At 29.2% G+C, this 18317-nt stretch overlaps 1 protein-coding gene across 1 annotated transcript in view; it reads left to right on the top strand.

Annotated features, from left to right (window-relative positions):
• The window catches only part of Nlg3 (Neuroligin 3), a 781379-nt gene that overhangs the window by 566060 nt on the left and 197002 nt on the right, over window positions 1–18317 (top strand). The window contains exon 2 of the mRNA XM_076398792.1: window positions 48–209. Coding sequence (XP_076254907.1) covers window positions 48–209 — 162 coding nt within the window. The remainder of the gene's footprint in view (window positions 1–47; window positions 210–18317) is intronic.

Here is an 18317-nt window from a genome sequence, read left to right as displayed (position 1 = left end):
ATTTGAAGAATCTTAGTAAATCGTTTATAACATAATTCAATTTTTAGCAGGTACCAGGGAGGGCAGCAGCCAAGCCAAGTATCCGGTGATTGTATTTATTCACGGCGAAAGCTATGAGTGGAATTCAGGCAACCCCTACGACGGCACCGTCCTAGCAAGCTACGGGGGAGTTGTGGTCGTCACTGTGAATTACCGCCTCGGGATTTTAGGTAAATAAATCAATGTCATAACATTTAAAATCTTGATCGGTGATGTATTTACTGTATTCGGAAAAACGTAAAATGTATCCACAACTGACAAAAACTGAAAACTAAGGTTGTAGAATATAATTTAGGTGTCTAGTTGATGAGAATTAATAAATCTCAAAGCTTTAAATCTTATGTTATCAATGTATATCACACACTTTCTATAAATTACATCTTATATTTATTCTTCTTATTATATTCAGCTTTTGGTTAATATATTGTACTTTTACTAGCTTAAAATGAATGTATAATTAATTGCAACAAAATGTGTATAAATGTTAAAATAACCATAAATATTACTTCTAGTACAATTGCATATTATTTTTGTTATACCCTTTGCAATGTTTGTATTTGAACAACAGAAATAATTTCCTTCTTTGCTTCTTTATCGTTTTGAAACCTCTAGCTATTTTCGGGGTGAGATTTTGATAAATTTTGTTTATTGAAACATGTTTTTTTTACAAATTTTACAGCTAATATTCCTACTATAAATGAATGCAGTCTGGATATATTAACTTTTGAAAATTGAACTTTACATTCCACGCTTACTTTTTTTCTTCTATGTTTTAAAACCAGTGTATGCTACAACACTACGAATAATGCTACAATTTAATTATTATTGTTCTAGTGTTACTAAAGCATCACAAAATTAAAATCTTCTAAATTTTAAGTAGACAGTAAATTTTAAAATGACCGACTATACATATTGTAAATAGAGAAGCAGGGCGCAATATATTCAATTGTAGCCATGGACGAAATCGGAAATTTCATTCTGATTAATGAATCGACTAATGGTGTTAAAGGCTGTATCCGTTTAATTAACCATGAGGCTTCACAAGTCTTCAAGAATGTTCGATAGTGTGCACATTTTCGTCTCTAATCGTTTATTAAATTTTTATATTTGTGTAACTTAAAATTATTTTAACTTTTTTTTCTCTTTGTGATTCCACAATCTGCCCTATAGGCAATAAGTATTTCTTATGTCTATATTATATTTACACGGCATGCAGAAAATCACTCCATTAAGCGATCTTCTGTATAAAATATTATATTAATTAATTAGTCTTATTCTAAAGCTTATTCTAAAGTTCTTAAATGTCCAGTAATCAGATCAGGTGGTGTTAAACGTTTTAGTCTACGCACTTCACTATCACGTCGCATATTTAGCTGATTAGCGAGTACATTGGGATGCACTGACACTCTTTCGAAGTACTTCACACAAACACATTGAATTATACTCGTTATAGGTTCTAAAAGAATATCGTGTTGTATCACTTTATTTGAAATATAGTACGGATCATCAAAAATGGCACGCAATACTTTATTTTGGAACCGTTGAATGATGAATATATTAAATTTGCGGTATCCCATAGTTGAATTACATATGACCAAATGGGCTTGAGTATAGACTCATACAGCAACACCTTGTGATCTAATGATAACTTGGATTTGTGACCGATGAGCCAATACATTTGATATAATTTCAGTCGAAGTTGTTTTCATTTATAGAGTATGTGCTTCTTCCAGGTTAGGCGTCGATCTAAGTGCATACCAAGATATTTAACTTGCTCTGCTTGGGAGAGTTGACGATGATTGATATTCACTGGTGGACATGTTCTTCTACGCAGGGTAAACGTTACATGGGTGGATTTTGTTTCATTGACTTTAATGCGCCATGTCCTCAACCATAATTGTATTTGATCCAGGTGGGTTTGTAGGTTTATTGATGCTGTGACCGGATCTTCATGAGATGCCAAGATTGCTGTGTCGTCTGCGTATGTTGCCACAGTGGTTATTTTTGTGGTGGGCAGATCGGCCGTATACAGAAGATACAGTAATTTATTTAAATAAAGTAATTTTTAATTTAGCAATTTTTTCTCTCTTGCATTCGGAAGAAAAAAGATCTACAAAGACTAAGTGGATTAGTAATTAATTAAATATTTAATATATTTAGAAAAAAACTTTTCTTACATTTAGAATATAATTACTTTTTCCTTGAACCGATTAATACCGGTTTAATTCGCACCGTCGAGAGTTCAAGAAAAGAAACCGAACTGGAAACCTCCCTTGTGGATTATATTGCTTTCATCTTCAAAGGATATTCATGACACGAGGTTTCGAAAATAAGTGTTTAAAGATGAACGGCATTTCCAATTCCAGTCACCAATAGGAAAAATTACTAAATTTAAATATAGATATTAGATTGAGAAAAAAGTAATTTCGGTTGTTTTCATGTTTCTCAAGGCGAATTTATTTCGGTTTTGATCAGTGACTTTTTCCAGACTTCTCTTGAAGTCAAGCTTTATACTATTAAGACAATTTTTCGTAGACAGATGCTAATCCGACTGTGCAAAGTCCGGACCATATGGTGGATGTATCAAAACTTCTCAGCTAATATCTCGCAATTATTATTGAGTCACTAAATATATATGTGGCCTTGCGTTGTCACGATCAAAAACAACACCTCAATTGTTCAATTCTGACTGATTAATGTTAACATTTGTTCCAGTTCCGCAAGACCCTTTCAACTACAACTACAATGTTCGGAAATAATACGGACTATTAGATTTTTCACTGTTAATTCATGTAGAGCCCAAATTTACGGCTGCTTTTAGTATAGAGTCTTATATAAATGATTCATCTACTTTATAGTCTATGTTTAGTTCAATTGCTAGGTCTATTTCAGTTACTCTTCTTATTTCATCGACTTTGTCAAAGATACAAAAAAACATTTTAAAATATAATATGTACATAATAATCGTAATAACTAAATAAAAATAAACAAAAACCTTATTTAACCGACATGTATTTTATATTCTTCTATATAAACACATTTTACCTTAATACCTACCTAAACCTATTTATCCACTTTCAATATTATTTTAACTGCTACTAACTGATCTAAGTATGATTATATTTTAATTTTTAGTGAGTTCCTAATTTATTTTTTGAGGTCTGTTCAATTATTTATTAAAAATTTTTTTTCTTCTATATATTGATACAAATTTATAGATCCAAGTGGTCCAAAAGTTTACAATAATATAATAAATTGATTTTCTGTCATCATCAGTTCATTAAAATACCAAAATCTAGTGACAAAACAATGCACAGATAATTTTATGGGTTTATGTTTTATTGTTGTCACTCTTTTTACGCAGAATCTTCTGAAACTTCTGAATTTGAGTTAAAATATCTAATCAAACGCCTAAGCCCTATTAAATAATTTTGACCTTAACATTTTAATCAAAAGGGAGATAATATAGGATTAAATAATATCAACAATATTAATGGCAGTTTTTAGGCTTAGTTGTGAAATATGCTGAGTATTTTAAAATATCATTTAAAGCTGAAAATACAAAAGAATAAACTGTTGGTCATTATAAATTACCGTCAGGGGATTTTAAGGGAGTTTATTATGTAAATTGGGAGTTTAAATTTAAAGGCCCCTATTTTTTATGTTTCCTCTTTATTTTCGCCCTTTACATTGTAAATTTATGTTAAGGTATATGTAAGCGATTTGTGTTTTATTCAATTGTTAATGAATAATTTAAAATACCTTTTGAGAATTATCGGAGAAATTATTAATTTATAATTATATTATACCCCTATGATCAAAAAATCAATAATTTCACAATAGAACTTCACTGTAACATTTTATTTCAGGAATTATTCACAGAAGTCGAAGGGTAACTATTTCCACTAAATCGGCGGGTACAATTTTTCGACGGAAAACTTTAAATTGACGGTAACATTTATAGAAAAGGTTTACAACAGGAACGACATATGTAAAAGGTTGGGAACTTTGTAAAATTTAATTTAGAAAGTTTTCACTTGACTATTTCAACAAAGTTAGTTTTGAAAGAAGCCAACATCGAGAACTATTGACCAACTCGTTAAGTTGAAATCCCTTTATACGGACTGCGTATAAAGGCTGTGATCCAATATAATTTAATTTGCCAAAAATAAATTACGTTTTTGTTTGATCCAAGTTCCAAACATTTATTATATCAACTTTACAAACATTTATTATATCAACTTTACAGTCTTATTTGGGATTGAGATATTGTATTTAACTTTCATTTTCGAATAAAAACTTATATTAATATATATTATTAATAGCATCAACACAATAGAAGAGATATACATGTTTACTTAAATATAAATAATTACTAAGAATGGAAATATTAATCTTAATTTTAATATTAGTCATTCAATAATTTTTTAATAATAAAATTGTCCTAAATGATAAAATAAATGCCGGCTTGGTTGGCGCAGCGGTCCACCTACTGTTGCGATAGTCGCGCGTTCGAATCCTGCTGGGGCATGGTCGTCAATTTATGTTTGTGATTGTTTATTATTTGTGATTCTCATAGGTACGGGTGCAATATCCGGTGCAAGGAAAATAATTATAATATACTCGTATATAACATGTAGAATATCTCGTCAATAAACGACCTTATATAACAAATAAAATTCTAAATGTCATTCTAAAGTATCAGTATCAGATTGGATGATACTAAATGTTTTAAAGTACCCTCTTCATTGTTATCACACCACTCATATTCAACTGACCGACAAGTATATTGGGGTGCACTAGCACCCCTTCGAAGTACTTAGCACTTTGAATAACGTCTTACAGTTTTAGAACCGTTAAATTACATATTATATTTTCTAGTAGTACCTCAAGATTGGGTTCTGTATGACCAAGTATTTGTTTGTATATCAATAAGTCATCTAGGGATCAAATTGACTTCCAAGCTATGCGTCGACCCAGATGTATACGAAAATATTTAACATCCTCCTCCTGGATTACAGGCGACCTAGATATTGTAGCAACCCCAGATTATATATTCTTGAATCTCATTTCTTATTCAATCTCATTTTCAATTACTACATTAATCATCTCAATATATAGTTGATAAAAAAAAACTCTGTAGGTTATGGATTTGAGAAGCATAATTGTTTCACCAACTTCCACAATATACTACGAAAGTTATTCGTTCATTATTGTATATATATATAATAATTGTTATTGTCAATTGTTTACCCTTCTCTGATTGTTGTCGTGTGATTGATGTTCATATAATAGAGTGATTGCTGTCTTTTAAGAATTACAACAAAAACAATTATTTTAAATAACAACGATAAAAAAGAAATTATATATCACGATATCTCCAGGATTTTCTAGAACTACTCTGAAAATGCAAAAATAATATATAGAAACTACATTGCTCATTATATTACACTATCGATTTATCATAGCCATTTTCAAGATAATTACTCTAAGTCTCACGAAAAGATTGCAACAAACCCTATCGAAAAAAATTTGAGACATTATTTTCGAAATCAAATGCGAGAACTGTTCCGAAAACTTTTTATTTGCGCTCTTTACATTATAAAATTATGATAAGGTTTTTAAAAGCCATCTGTGTATATAAACCACTTTCCCCTGTTTTATTCAATTATTAATGAAGACTTAAAAAACAATTAGTTAATTTGCAGTTGCTCTATTTTATCTAAACTATTTTAAAATATTTAGAAGCTTTCAAGAGGAAAATAGAACAACGACTATGATATATATTGACACTATTTCGTTATATTATCCTGCTATAATCATCAGAAATTGCGTCTTCTAACTCTCACTTGTTTAAACCGAAAAATTACTTATGGAGCTCTACAAAAAGAAATAAAATAATTCATTAAATTATATTCTAATAATTCTATAGCAGCAATTATTATTAGAATATAACGATTATTTCTTATAGATAAAAGTAAACTTAAGAAGACTTCCTGAAATATTAAAGGTATATTGCTTCTGATAGTATTGATGTTATATTTAAAAATATTGCCAAACAAATAAAATACCAACCCAGCGGTGTAACCGTATTTTTTAAATTAATAAAAAAATGCTCGCTTTTTCCAAATTTCAAGTTAAATTTACGACTCTCTTGTTGCGGCCTCGGGGTGCAGGAGATAAAAGAAAATATAAATTACCACTCTGATGTGCACTGTCGTAAATAATTTATTATGGTCGCTTGAATTATATTACTAACGTCTTTTAAGGTTATAGAAATCACGGCAGACATAATTGGAATTCTGCTTGTGCCAGTAAACACTTAAAATAAAATGAAATATACCTCTGCGCCAAAAATATGCGTTTAAAAATAAGTTAGGGAAACATCAGAAATACGTGGATATATTTCTTGACACTTACAAAAACGTTGTTTAAATATAATATCGCAATTGATGATATATGTATCTCTATAAATGCTAGTGATGGCCCAGTGGTCGAAATTCGACCACGATTGATTATGGTTCACATATATTAAGTAAAGATAATTTAAAAATGATATGTTATTAAACTGTTTTGACAATATTTTTAATATGAGATCAGAAATATATTTGAAATATAATATTATTTAAAGTAATATATGTCTGTATATTAGAGTTAATATTACTTTTACACTTGTTACAATTTTTTAAATTGCATTTAATTATATTTAATTTCCATTAAGTTTCAATAATCAATAAAGTATTGATAAGTTTAAATTACTTCGCTACTGAATATTACAACAAAAGTATTGTAGTCGTAAGTAACAGTATTTCAGAATTATAACAAATTCAGAGCTTAAAATATAAGTATATATGATCTTTATTTACATTTATCTTACAAACATAAATATGGAATAATAAATGAAATAGTACGTACATGTCTATATGTGTTATATTACAACACTGAATATATGAATAAAACAATTTTTAAAATTTTTATAAATTTTTATAAAATTAAAATATTTGGCTCTAGCGTGTATATTAAAACAATACCGAACCCAACAATGTAATTTATTCTTTACAATTTAGAAATCTATATTAAAGATATATATTTACAATCATTAAATTCACTATTGATTTTTTAAGGTCTATTCAGTCTATTTTTTTAAGGTCAGGTCTATAAAGGAAATAATCAAAATAATCATATATTTCATAATATTCATCATTAAAGACCTTCATATTTATCACTGCTTTGATATGTTAAAAGTTATTTTTATATATATTATTATATATTTTATATATATTATATATTTCATTATTTATGCTTTTTGTTCTATGTGTTTATCTATGCAAATTATGTAGTTATGTTTCATTTTAACTGCTGCATATTTTCATTACTTCATTTATATATTCAAATAGTTATTTAATTTTTATCCATATTTCCCACCTAAAATATATATTACAAAAACTACAAATAAGCCAGGCTGACTAAAAGTATAATTTCTTTACAAATTTTTTTGAACAAAACTATATTCTTTGCATATTTATTCCGTTCTTCGCCCTCTCCCTTGCAGATAGCTCATTCTTTATTTGCCTTCTTCTTGGCTTATCATTTAATTACTCCTTTCTACTTTGTCTTATGTTCCACGTGGCAACTAAAAACTCTTTAAAACATGAGGAATTAAAACTCCATGAAATTATTTTATAATTGTTAAGATTATTTGCCACATTCATTTTAAATATTGACACACAGATCGGTTAAAGAAACCTGAAGTGAATCAGAAGTTAAGGCCACTCTCAAAATTAATATAAAAATCTTAAACTCTAGAATTACTTGTGGTACAATGATATACTATTTCTCCAGAATCATATCAATAACTATTAGTCCTTAAGCAAGAACACTTTTCTTTTCTGTGCTCTGTTCACCAGATATCAAATTAAATCAATATTTTATTTCAAAATTCTAATTATCTTGCAAACAAAGAGAAATTTGTCATTCCCATATTTTGTTAATATGTGTTGGAATGAAATTTTCGCTTATGTAGAGATTTTCTTTCGCAGTTGTATATACCTCTCGATAAAAAGGATATATTAATTTGTTCTCTCTGCAAAAAATGTATAATATAATTTAACGTGATCATACTATTCATAATCGGTTTTGATCCAAACTTGCCATAACTCTTTAATAGTTCCAACAACATGGGAATAACCTAAATAAAACAGACTCTTAAAAAACATTGCTTAAAATTAAATAATGTTTTTACACATTTGCTTTTCGTTTTAATATCGTTGCAAATGTTATGGATTTGTTTTCCTATTAAAAATTGCCTGCCGACATTTTGCGGTACAACGTTGCCTGATTCTTATTTTAAAAATTACGCGTCCATGCTAGATTTATCTACAACAGAAACGATGAATAATCAACCGAATAAGAGTTGGAGCTTGCAGCGCGTCGGCCAGGGCCTAAAATATATGTTTATATATTTTATGTCATCGATATGACGGTTACTCCTGATTGTTTGATTTGGGCGTCCTTCGTTTTATTGAAATGTATTTATTTGTAGAGCATATTAAAAACAATTAAGAAATTTAAGCTAATTAAAAACATTTTAGGCGTAAAAAGTCTTCCGAGTACTTTATAAACATATGTTTTAAACAATATAAAAAGACATTTAATTGATCTCAGGTATTTAAACACTTGCGTTTATTCTAACCACATGTCATAAATGAGGATCATCTACTATTGATAATGGTAGTTGAAAATACATTATTAAAATATTTAAAATACATTAACCTCAGTTAAAAATAACTTAAGAAAGTACTTAGATGGTCCGTAGAGGAATATATACATATTAAATAAAAGTGGGTAAGTATCTTTTTATATATATTTTCTCTAAAAACCTACTAGAGATTAAACCCAGGCAAAGTATTTCAACTGTTAAACTTTTCTGAACTTTTAAATATTCCGGTCCAAGTTTTTAAAACTTTCCTCTTGCTTGCAAATTGCAAAATCCTGTTCATGAAGCTATTTAAGTTGGCCTAATAGCGATATATTTATAACTATTTGACCATACAATATAGACTCTCGATTAGAATATATCTGGAACTGGAATGACTATATTGTGACTTTCTCTATTGAAGACTTTCAGGTTCTTAATATATTGTTTTTAAATTTCCAATTATACTGACTGGAATATCAATGATTCAAATGACTAACATACTAGGTATTCAATGTCGATGTAAGCTGTCAACCTAATTCAGAACAAACTTTTCTTGCAGATATCCAGTTATTGTTACTAAATTAAACATGGGATTGCTATATACTGGGTTGAGAATGACAACAAATTATGGCCCATCATAAAAATGTTTTCTAACTATACCCTACCTTAGAAAAAAGGCATGGCAAAAGGCAAATAAGATTTGATAAACCCATTCGAATTTTCTCAATCCCCATAGTAGAAAAGCATACAAGTTCCATATATCGTTATCAATCTTTATAAAGTTTCAAGTTTCCCGCTTCTCAAAAAAAATATGTTCATTCCTTCCAATTATTATAATTATATCTATATACGTTATGCTTCTATATACGTTATGTTATTACTCTCCTGTTAGTTATTATCCTTTATTGTAATGAGTACAGCATCGAAACAAAATAATATGGAGCCAACACGTTAAAGTTTCTATAAACCAAATAGTTATCACTCAAAAATATCCCAAGATTATGTCAGTTTATAACTCATAAATTGTCATCAAGGTCTTAGCAGTTATAATTTGCGCCATGTTTGTTTTACAAATCATAGTATTTGTTTATAGTCTGAAGGTTCATTTTATTCAGGTGATTGTACCTACTACTCAATGCAGCTTCCATCGCATTAAATATACCAACTGGCGAGTAACCAACTTAGTGAATATCTTAAAAGACCATCGGGTCCCACTCAGCCTGATTGGAATGATTTAATTCGTCTAAATTTTCACTCTTATACTTTCCTGATGGGAAATAACAATTACAAATCATCACAAACAGAAGATCTTATTAAAAATGTTATCTACTTAAAAAAAATTCTCTATATGCGTGGATTTTGACCTACAAACTATGTGTTGATTGTTATTTGTCTTGCATCCGTATTTGAAGACTTCCAACCGCTGTCTTCTATTCTTTATTCGAGACCATTTAATAAATTATCAATTTGTATTTAGACAAGATTCTCTCTTCCCACATTAGCATCACGCATCGTTTTCTTATTTAACAATTTTTAATATTGCATAACTTTTTAAAACAAAGTTAAAAAAATATATATACGCGCATTTTTGTAATAATATTTTGCATAAAAAGAAAATAAATAGTATACTTTGTCGTGAAAATCGTTTGGGCCTTTGGTATTATATATTTGGCTTAGACTGAGATATATTTTTTTTACTTTATTATGCATTAGAGTATATTAAATATACAGTTGCACACATTTTAATTAATTCACCAGTGACTAATTATTCCACAAATTACGAGTATTCATATATTTTTTAATTATAAAAGGTATATGTGACTGAAACCTGGACAGTAATTTCTATTTTAAAAGATTATGACAATGCATCTGAAGTGATTATAATATTACTTTTGTTTATATTATACCCCGATTGGCACTGCAGTGTCTTTTCTAGCACTGCTTATGACATTAATTTTAACTAAATATGTGCTTCCCTCCATATAATTATCAAAACTTACATATATAAATAGAGTCAAAACATAATCCTATTAATATTTCGGATATATCTACCCCACAAATAAATATAATGATTTCTAAAAACAGAAAAATGTTAAAGATATTATGAAACGAAAACAATTTCTCATAAAAATAGATAAACATTTCCTATATCTCATGATAAAGAGGATGCCAAACGTTTATTGACGCAATGGATGAACGAACACTGTAATGGATTGAAAATTTATTAAAGAGGTCAGGGCGGATCATTAATAACAAAAAAATCGTATACCTTTTCCATCGCCTTTTTTAATTTGTCAGAGGAAACAAAGCACCTGGGGTCCGACAGGCGATATTAAACGAAATACTGAAATAGCGAGTACGTATTTCACGAGCCCCTCGTTGAAAATAATGCCATTTGTCATCGAAAGCCGCATATGATCACATTGAAAAGCGCTAAACAAGAAAATTGATAGCTGTGGTAAAGTGATATATATTATTTATGATATATTGCTAGCTCAGAATACGTTATTCATCTTCATGTCCGGTTTAGAAGCATAAAGTTAATAGAGCAATATTCCCTTTCAATTAGTTTACAAATTAGGAATCAATACCGTGCCAATACAATAATTTTGTTTGTGTAATTTCATATACAAACACAAATTGTGTAGATATATTGATCTATGTTTCCGATAAATAAGCAATTGCATTATCCCGATCAAATCTAACATTATAATTAAAAATAACAACTTAATCAAGAATATCTTAATAAAATTAGATAATATTTTGTCTTTTGCATAAATTATGCTAACTAAATTATTAAAATTAAATCAAGAATTATTCGATATTTATTTGCTACTGTATTTAATTGTAATTTAAGAAATAGAAGAAAAAATTAGAATATGGGGCTCAGATTTTTTTCTAGATATATGACCATAAACCTTTAGATCAACAATAACCAACAGTATAATAATAGGTTAGATAACTGTAATAAAAAATCATAAAAATTGATTAATAATAATAATAATATATAATGTAGAGATTACTAAAAACGCATTTATTTTAAAATTAGAAATGCGATTACTAAAATTTTAACAGAAATAAAAACACAAAATTTCAATATTCACCATTTTAAGTCAAACTATCAGACTATCTTAGTCTAGTTATCAGAAGCGCTACGAAATATCACTGATGTCACTTACCGTTTCCTAACCATCATTTGCGCATTCCTACATTTGAACTTGACCATTTATCTCATATTTCACAATTTAAAAAAGTTTAACTAAGATTTATCAAAGCATATAACCCAAATTTGACCAGAATCGATTTGATAGCGACTGTACTCTGTGAGCATAATTTTATAAAGAATATTAAAACTGTTACAGAATTTAAGTGAGTATTCCAGACACATTAAATATGAAATGGGGTAGAATATTGAAGAACGTTAAGTGGAAATACTATCCGTATAACACACTAATAGCGAGAAAATTAATATTATGCAGCTAACAACTCTAAAGAGTACCCAATAATAATATAATCGCCAGTTGGGAATCATGAGAATAGTAGTGTTAAAATAAAATGCCATGTATTTGCTAAGACATATCAAAATTATTTCCATGGTAAACTTACTGAAATATTACATGATGATAATTTGAAGACACAGATACAAATGTATTTAACAGCGCTACCAAAATATTGATTTTACATAAATGATGAACTATTAAAACAATATAAAAACTTAATGAGGCCCTACCTCAAATGTTATCAAAAGTGTTATTCACTCCAACACAAAAAAGTTTAAATTATATATATTTGATGATGTAGCTCCATATTATATCAAATTACCTTGTATTTCTGTAAATAAAATACACAAATTATAATTTCAAAGTTCATTTTAATAACTTATAGCTTTATTAAATATTTTATAAAATTTGATGTTAGCCAGGCTTAAAACATATTAAGTATTTATCTGTTGAATATTTTTATACTTTACTTGAGTTCAGTGACTATTTGGTTCGTAAATTTTCTGTACATAATAAAACTGTACTTGATAAAGGCACATTGTTCAATCAAACTTGCATCTCTTACTATTGCATGTACAAGAAATCCAATATTTGATATTAGCCTTTCCTAATCTAACCACGATTACATTTGACTGACACTTGTTAAAGGCTTGAATATAATTAATATTTTTATTTGTATTTTAAGAATATATGGCTAATAGTGAACAACAGTGAATGTTCAGTGAGTTTAGTTAGAAGCCCATTTTCTTTTATCTAGTTGGCATTCGAATCTTGTAGAAGCATATACTGACGTCATACACACTTGTATAAAAAAATCACGATAAATTGAATATAATTTTGTGTATTATTTTTAATACACAATAATCCAAACAAATGGAGCCTAGCCTCAAATGTTATAAATAATGTTATTTAAAAATTAATATTATCATTAAACTAAACTATTATTACATTAGCCACACTTAGTCACACTTAGACTTAATAAAAGGTACTTAAAATAGTAAAGACTCACGTTAGAACGATATTATTGCAGTGAATATATTACTGATGTTCTAACTGTACTTGCCGGTTCTCGCAAGATTTTTCTACCTTGGAAGGAAAATACACAAATTTTGCGGAATTTTTAGCGTTGTATAATTTCATTAACCTGACATCATCGATACACGATAAAATTTCTAATTATACTGAAAATTTATAAAGATAATGCAAATGAAACCTGAAACGATTTTTTTCAGAAATATTTTTAGACTTTTATTCCGGGTAAAGTAAATATGTAGAATTGTCATAAAGTAGTTTTTCAAGGATAAAGATAAAGTATATTATCCTATTAGCGCTAGTTCAACCAATTTAAACCCCAGAAAATAATCTTTTATTTCCATTCGCCATCATTTATTCATGAAAGCAATACGAAAGAGTTTGAATTATAAGAAGGTCCATTTCTTTACAACCTTATCTTCTTACTCTTCTATATCAAGTGAATTCTAGAGAGCTTTTTAATACATAACGTTTTATTGAAATAGAATGAAACAAGTTATGTGTAAAATAATTAAAGGAATTCATTTATTATTTAAGACCGCTGTGTGCTATTATATATGGAGTCGTGGCTTACATATGTATTAACATACGTTATTTGGCACAGATGTGCTATTCTTATAGAACCATGGTGCTTATTCTAGGATATAATGCGAACTTCTTCAGAAACTACATATTGACCATGTTCATATTGTTTAAGTTGGTCCAAAAAAATCGAGTACAGTCATCTTGTAGCATTTGTCTTTGACAAAATAAAATAATTGAGGAGCCATCTTATGAATTTCATGTCGGTTTTCATCTCTATAGAATAAGCCTGGTGGCCTAGACTTCTCACGGTATAAGAATCACTAAATTTGACAATAATATTTGATTTAGTGACTTTGTATCAATGACTGAATAATAACAACATAACCATGAAAAATATGAAAGAATTAAGAGATCCGTTTGGATATAAAACAAATATGGATGTGCTAAATTATTATAAGTACACCTAAGAGAATATGGTGATCAAGTAAAATGTGACGTGTAAGCGGCTCTCAAATAAAGCCGCTGCAAAACAATTATTCCCCAGCCGCCAATTGATGGAATGACGCTTTTAATGTAGGATACGGCTGGTAATCATCGGTTTTCGGTCAGCGTTTGATTTCGTCTACTGGCCCACCCTCTAGAGAGCGCTGGAGTCCGAAGTTATTTCTCAGAAAGTAATATCACTTATTCAAACGATATAAAATCAGTCTTTCTATCCTTACAGGTTAGAGATAATCCTCTGGATCTTAACTAGTGGAGCGTGTTTTTCTTCGGATTTTAACCAGTGGCGTAAGATACCTGGTCCTGGTAGAAATTATTTTTGAAAATTTCTGATGAAAATGACGAAAATGGCTTGACATACAGCAGATTATCATTACTTAATGGTAACAGTTGGATGAAATCCTAAGTAGAACTTGTCTCTTTCTTAATTAAACAACACTCGGTCATAATTTGTTTGGTTTTTAAGCTTTCATTGAATTTCAACCACCTGAAAGCAATGGTGGAGAGATGAAAAATGTTACGCAATTATTGCGTTACATTTTTGTGTGCTAAAGATATTCAATAACACCTCATATTCTTCATTATTTCATTATTAAGGTTCAGCTGAACCTAATATATATTTCGCCTTAAATTCACTATCTTTGAATTACGTAAATATATAGTGATTTTATACACAAATGTTTCCCCATATAGCTCTATAAAAATATGACGAGTGCAGCAGTTTTCTGTCTAAAATAATTCAGAAAATCTATTTTATTGGGAGCTCAGTTGTAACTAAATAAAAACTATCTGTCATTAAACAACAAAAACGTATATATGCATTTGTTCGTTCACAATTATTATTAAAAAAATTATTACCAATATAAATTTCAAACTCAACTACAAAACGGAGAATAGAGTAAATTACGGCAAAGATAGTGACCGACAGTAACGTACAATTGAATTAGATCGATAAATTATTGAATTTACATAATCAAATTATGATATAACCGCTATACAAATATTATAGAAAAAGAACTAATGCATGTAAAAATATATTTCAAATCAACCTAAATCGTAAATAAAAAAATTTAAAATTGCATTAGAAAAAAAACCTGATATCACTCTGTCGAACTCTGAAGTTTTTATATTATTATGTATGCAACAAGAATCGACAACTATGCAGAAATGAGAAAGATGAGTGAAATGATGTATTTGCTGTAGAAACTGTAATATCTATTCTTTTTTATCATTCAAAATCGATATCGAGGAAAATGTACTGAATTAAGAAATTAATTTTGTTCAAGATTCTGAAAAAATAAATAATGCTCGATATAAGTAAAACGTAAATGTTATAAAACCTGTAATCTAGGATAAATATTACATTTAATTAAATTAAAATTGAAATTAATTGTTACAGTTATTATAACGAGGTAAATTGCGTGAAAAACATGACAAAGTAGCGCCTATCAATAGACAATACTTTAAATAAAACACTTAGCGATTTTTCGCAATAAAGCTCCAATTACTCAAAGTATGCTTTAAAACTGATATATAAGCCTAACATGAGAAATTGTTAATTTATCGAAAAAAATTACGAAATAATAACAGTAATAAATAGTAATGTTATTAGAGGAAAAATATATTTTAATGTTTCAAGAAAATTTGTAAATCAACATATTTTTCTTTAATGGCGTGCTTAATAATCACGAAGCCGAAGAAAAGCTCCAACTTAGTGTTCAGTCCATATCTTAGCCGACATAATTTATTAGTAAAGGCATTAGTCTTTCGCCTAAAAAGTTGTTGAGCTAATCTTTACCATCCATTTTAAATCCCGCCACAGACTCAGGCACGTATAACGAGTCGTTTTACAACATCGTTACGAGATGCCCTGACAAATGGCGTCATTTTCTTGCCATATCTTTCGCATAATACGCATTTCGGATTCTGCATTCGGTCCTTGAGGGTTCAGGTGAGGGGCTGATATGTAAAATACGAGATAAAAAACGAGCAGATACAAAAGAGAACAATGGGATATTATATGGGTAAAAGAAGAGCTTTTGATTGCTGTTTTCTTTTTGCAAAATGCCGGCGAATTGTGACGGATGCGAAAGAAAATGTAAGCAATTTTTGTAATGCGGAGCTGAAAGCCCACCTCGTACGTCGTCTATCGTAATTTCGCGGTTGTCACTTTTTAGTTCGGAAAAGCCTATGTTGTGTGAATGTATATGAGAAAAAGTTGGTAAACAAAAGGAGTGCCACTTTTTTATGTCTATTGATATATGTCTTCCTATTTTTCTGACATAGATATAATCTCATTTTGAATTAACTATTTTTCATTACATCTTCATCTCATCGAATTTTGTATGCTTAGTATAATCTTAATTTCCAAATTAATTTATAACTACTGTTCTGTTGTATTTGTATCAATACACAAGCTAGACCAGTATGAGATAAAGACATTAATATAAATTTATGAAATTGAAATTAAATTCTACTTAAGGAAAAGTTAAGGGTATAACTTATATACTATACAAGTTGGTGTGGTTCGTATAAAACCTTCGTATTGCTTTCAGATTGCTATAATTTAGTAACTTTCTTTAATATCCTAAGATGCAGTCTCAAATAACTTCGTAGATCAATTTGATTTCGAGGTCATCGTATAGTGCTTCATAGGTTACGTAGCTATAAATATTGGAAATTAATCGAAGAATTTTGTTTCGGCAGCATTGAATTTATAAGTAGCTCGTTTGGTTCAATCTTTTGTTGGCACACTATAAGACCAACTAGACTTTATAGATGACTGAAAATCCAAATTGTTGATCTTTGATTTTTGAGTCTGATCTGCTTTTATATCGATGATCTTCTGAATTACACTGCTTTTACTCAAATTTTCACGGTACAGTTTGTATGGAATGGTTTCACAACTAGTCCGCAGCAAATTCAGTTCACCTTTGGTGGCCTCCTGCGACACTGTGATGCTTATGAATGGAATCGACATGGCTAATTCCTAATTTTATAAGATCATGAGTAGAGGACTTCGAACACGTTCAACCTACCTTTGGAATGTTATAGTCCGAATTGCAATACTTTTGCCTCAAATCCATTAAACTATGTAATCATTTTAAATAACTGCGGACGGATTACCAATCCAATATCAACCTATCTTCTTTTCTAGATAAATTGCTTGTTTCTTTTGTTAGTAAGTACGCTATAATTTTGCCTGAAATATTTTAAATTTTAATGAAAACTATAAAACGACTAGATAGCCAACTCACAACATCCTATTTTAATATAAGCGAAACACTTAACTTTAAAAACTTCAGTAATCACATACACAAGACAAACCGACTAACCTGTGCAATTCTTTGACTTTGTATATTATCAGCTGTTCTTTATATCTAAAGTGACCTAAATTAATATATATCAGTATTTTTATATTACTCATTACATTATATTAAAATTATTTTTTATGAATATTGCCGTTTGTTATATTATATTATTATTTTTCAAATGATTTCTCATACATTTCAAAATTCTGATCAGGCGCCATATCAACAAAGGTCCTAAAATTTTACGAATCATCTGATTTTATATTTTACTTATACTTCCTCTTAATAGTGACAATGGCCGCACTAAAGTTATTTAAAATATTAGACAAAATATATTTTAAAAAATTATTTATTACTAAAATTCTAAAATATAAAAATATCAGTAGAAAATATTAACAATAATTAGGGATTACTATATTGCGTAATTATAATAGGGTTAAAATTAAACTAAGTTATTGCTGGCTTGGTTGGCGCAGTGATAACGGCGACAGGACGGTCCACCTACTGTTGCGATAGTCACTGGGTTCAAATCCTGCTGGGACATGGTCGTAAATTTGTGATTGTTCTTAGACAAGAGTGAAACATCCGACAAGGAAAATGATCCCAGTCACTCCAGTAACCAGGCTGAGTAAGACGGGATATCCTCTGGGATGATTTCTAAATTGGTCACTGACAAATCGGTAGGCTTAATGCCGAGGACCGTGCTTGGGA

The sequence above is a fragment of the Rhynchophorus ferrugineus genome, unplaced genomic scaffold (genome assembly GCF_030347505.1).
Source record: "Rhynchophorus ferrugineus isolate W39M unplaced genomic scaffold, kcgeb_rfMv2 rfM3, whole genome shotgun sequence".
NCBI lineage: Eukaryota > Metazoa > Arthropoda > Insecta > Coleoptera > Curculionidae > Rhynchophorus > Rhynchophorus ferrugineus.
Note: the sequence above shows the minus strand (reverse complement) of the source record. Positions and strands in the feature narration are given on the sequence as shown.